Source organism: Bison bison, unplaced genomic scaffold (assembly GCF_000754665.1).
Source record: "Bison bison bison isolate TAMUID 2011002044 unplaced genomic scaffold, Bison_UMD1.0 scf7180017864473, whole genome shotgun sequence".
Taxonomy (NCBI): domain Eukaryota; kingdom Metazoa; phylum Chordata; class Mammalia; order Artiodactyla; family Bovidae; genus Bison; species Bison bison.
In genome coordinates, this window is record NW_011495034.1 from 21,306,118 (window position 1) to 21,307,530 (window position 1,413).

Genomic DNA, 1,413 nt, shown 5'->3' on the forward strand with positions numbered 1-1,413 from the left:
TTTTGTGGTGTTTTTTTTTTTTTTTTTTGGTTTAGTGATCTACATGGATAAAGAAAACAACCAGGCCAAGAGAGACATCTTAAAAGCTATACTGCTGAAACAAGAGATGCCTAATAGAAGGTATATTTTAAGCATTCTAAATTACCTGATGGTTTATACAAGGTAGCATGGTGTGGTTAAAAAAAAAAAAGCACGAGATAAGGAAGCAGAACACAACTTCTCTCATTCGCTGTGTCCTTGAACGAGTATGTGACCTCTCTGCGTCTCTTTCCTCCTAGAAATATCATAGCCCTGCCTATCATACAAAGTAGCTGTAAAGATCCTACAGAGCTCTGCAAACCAAAAGACCTGTACAGTGTAGTTAGTATATAAAGTACCCCACTGCCACTGTGACTGTAAAGCTCCCAACAAGGATTGCCAGGAGGGGGCGCTCTGGACCCAGTGTCTGGAGTATAACTTCCTGTTCGGTCACTAGCTGTCGGACCTCAGACCACCACCGTGCCTCACTTTCTGCCCCTGTAAAATGGAAACAGTAATTCCATATAGGGTGGTTGTAAGGATTAAATGAGATGATGCATGTTAGATGGATAGAATAACTCCTCACACAAGAGCTTAAGTGCAGCATGGTAGGTAGTCACTGCAGTCATGATGAGCAGTAGTAAGTATATAATAATATTACTTGTAACAGCTCCTCAGCCTTTTAGACATTTTTACATCACTATCAGGGTTTAATAATTCATCATTTCATGTTATTTTTAATGTCTTTTTCGGCCAATTTGAACAGGGCACTTTGCATTTTGGGTCCATATAGAAGTTAAACCCTTTTGAGAAGGAGAAAAAGCACATGATCTTAGTGACTTCGTGCATTTGAGTGAACTCCCATCCATGCAGTCTCAGGAGTTATCTCAGTGCTGCCTGTGAATGCTGAGTGGGGCTTCAGTGGTGCCCCTTTACTGGCTTGTCCCCCTTGGCCTGGAGGGGGACCCTTTATCTCCCCATTGTCTTCTCTTTGCCTTTATGGCCCATGATGACACAGCCTCTCACTGCCTTACCTGAGCTTAGGCCCCAGCCTGAGAAAGAGTCTCAAGTTCATCTCTTTCCTGGAGGTCATGAAGTGAATGTTCACAACATTAGATTTTTCAAAAGAGCTTTCAAACTAGCATCCAATCTTCTGTTTCATGAAAGCAAACTGAAATTCTTAGCTCTTAGGATCTGACAGTGGCTTTTTCTTTAAGTCCTTGAAATACATGTATTGTTTCCTTGGATCTTGATTCTGAAGAAAGAGTAGGAAAACCCTGTTAATTACTTCGAGGTTTGGTGTTTTTCCCAGGACGGTAGATAATCACTCAGGTTTTACTTACTTTGTATACTTGGGCTTCTTTCAAGACCCCTCACATACCACCAGTCCCTCAG

The 1,413-nt window shown here is 41.6% G+C and overlaps 1 protein-coding gene across 1 annotated transcript in view; it reads left to right on the forward strand.

The window, feature by feature from the left end:
- Window positions 1–1,413, forward strand: part of RPGRIP1L (RPGRIP1-like) — a 98,383-nt gene that overhangs the window by 87,663 nt on the left and 9,307 nt on the right. The window contains exon 24 of the mRNA XM_010861936.1: window positions 36–120. Within this exon, the coding sequence (XP_010860238.1) occupies window positions 36–120 (85 nt within the window). The remainder of the gene's footprint in view (window positions 1–35; window positions 121–1,413) is intronic.